Here is a 1,689-nt window from a genome sequence, read left to right as displayed (position 1 = left end):
TATAGAAGTTAAGAGTAAGCATCAGTAATATGGAATTTCACCCATGTAGAGCCACCCCGTCCCTTAATAATAAGAGGTAAATGGGGCATTATGTTATTTCTCTACATGCATTTTTCAATTTTATTTTCTCTGGTCTTTATAATTTTTTAGGTGCAGCAGAAGGAAAGTGGCCTAAAATATAAATCTTTTCTGGACTTCGCGGGTCTTGATTTGCAGATCTTCTGGAATTTTTACAGTAAATTAAAGCAAAAGTAGGTCAGAATTTGTTATAAGGTGATAATCATATAAACAAAACTGAAAACACTGAGTTTCACTAGTCTAAATTTTTTACTTCCTACTAGTACATATTCTGATTTGAAACATTTGGTTATTATTGAAAATAACACCTCACGTTTCTATGAAATACTTAATTTCTATAAAGTACTCAATTTAGTGATAAGCAGCTCAAGTATTATAGTACCTCCTTATTTTACAGATGAGGAAGCAGGACCAGAAATGAATTTTCTTCCCCAGAGTGGGCAGAGTTAGATGGGAACTGTGTTTTCAGGCTCCTAGTACAATGTTCTTTCTGTTCCACTCTTCTTCCTATCAGTTGGCTTCTTTTCAAGGAGCCGGACGCCTAGAGGAAGGTCCTCTGTAGACAGCTATCTGGCTTTGGAGGGTAAAAGCAGCTTGCCCTTTTGCTCCCTGATATTCTTTGTTTTTCTGTAGCCCGAGGGAAGAATGTGTCTGTGCCCAAACCCTGCTTCTGCAGCTCCTCCAGAGCTGCTTCTCGGTGCTACAGGGAGATGCACTGGCTGCCTCTGAGGAGGAAAAGGCTCCAGCCCAGAGCCCCAAAGGAGTAGAGGCTGCCAAGGAGCTGTACACACACTTATGTGATGGTAGGGATTTGGGTTTTTGTCTTTAATGCGACCTTCTTCTGGTAGCCCACAGGGTCTCTTGCTGTGGAGAAGAGGGGGTCCTGTGATCATGCAAGCCAGAAAAGGATTGCCGCTGTGGCAATGAGTGTTTCTTTTGATGCTCTTTTGCATTACTAGTTTGCATTCAGGATTTATGTCTTCATCAACTGACTTCATTTCTTCCTGGTTTCAGATATACTACTGTGTTATATTGAGAATAATTGCTGTCACACTATTGAGCTTTAATGTCAGCTAAGACACTGGGATGAGGCTTATAGATTGAGGGGGAGACCCTGTAGTGCTAAATTAAGGATGAAACACACATGGCCATCTGAAGTTATTTTTAAGTCTTTGCCAAGTTGTGTCTCAAAAGAATAGGAAGTAATGCAGTAAAAACTGGTACTCAAAGTCTTTGTTTTAGTTAAATGTAAACCAACAATAATTTATTTACACTGCCTACAAAGTGGAGAGTATTGAGTTTATGGGCTAGTTATAGCAGATATGTATCGAAAGTGAATAGATGGACTGTATTAAAGCCGATTTGATTGTTCATTTTTTTCAGTGGTAGATAGGGTGGGTGGAGACTCCGTGCCTGTGGAGATATTAAAGCAAGAAGTCAGGAATACCCTTCTCAATGGGGCTGCCATCTTCTTTCCTGATCGACAGACCCGGCGAAACCATCTCTTCACCATGATGGTAAGTGTTCACTAAAAGTCTGGATTCCACTTTGGAAGGCTATGAGGATGAAATTTATTAGTCCTTGTTTTCTAGGAATATACCATCAGTTTCA

The 1,689-nt window shown here is 40.0% G+C and overlaps 1 protein-coding gene across 1 annotated transcript in view; it reads left to right on the top strand.

Moving 5' to 3' along the window:
- ZZEF1 (zinc finger, ZZ-type with EF-hand domain 1) overlaps nt 1–1,689 on the top strand; it is a 149,480-nt gene that overhangs the window by 64,165 nt on the left and 83,626 nt on the right. The window contains exons 14-16 of the mRNA XM_012652560.1: nt 151–251; nt 712–881; nt 1,462–1,595. Coding sequence (XP_012508014.1) covers nt 151–251; nt 712–881; nt 1,462–1,595 — 405 coding nt within the window. The remainder of the gene's footprint in view (nt 1–150; nt 252–711; nt 882–1,461; nt 1,596–1,689) is intronic.

The sequence above is a fragment of the Propithecus coquereli genome, unplaced genomic scaffold, assembly GCF_000956105.1.
Source record: "Propithecus coquereli isolate 6110/MARCELLA unplaced genomic scaffold, Pcoq_1.0 Scaffold390, whole genome shotgun sequence".
Taxonomy (NCBI): Eukaryota; Metazoa; Chordata; class Mammalia; order Primates; family Indriidae; genus Propithecus; species Propithecus coquereli.
Note: the sequence above shows the minus strand (reverse complement) of the source record. Positions and strands in the feature narration are given on the sequence as shown.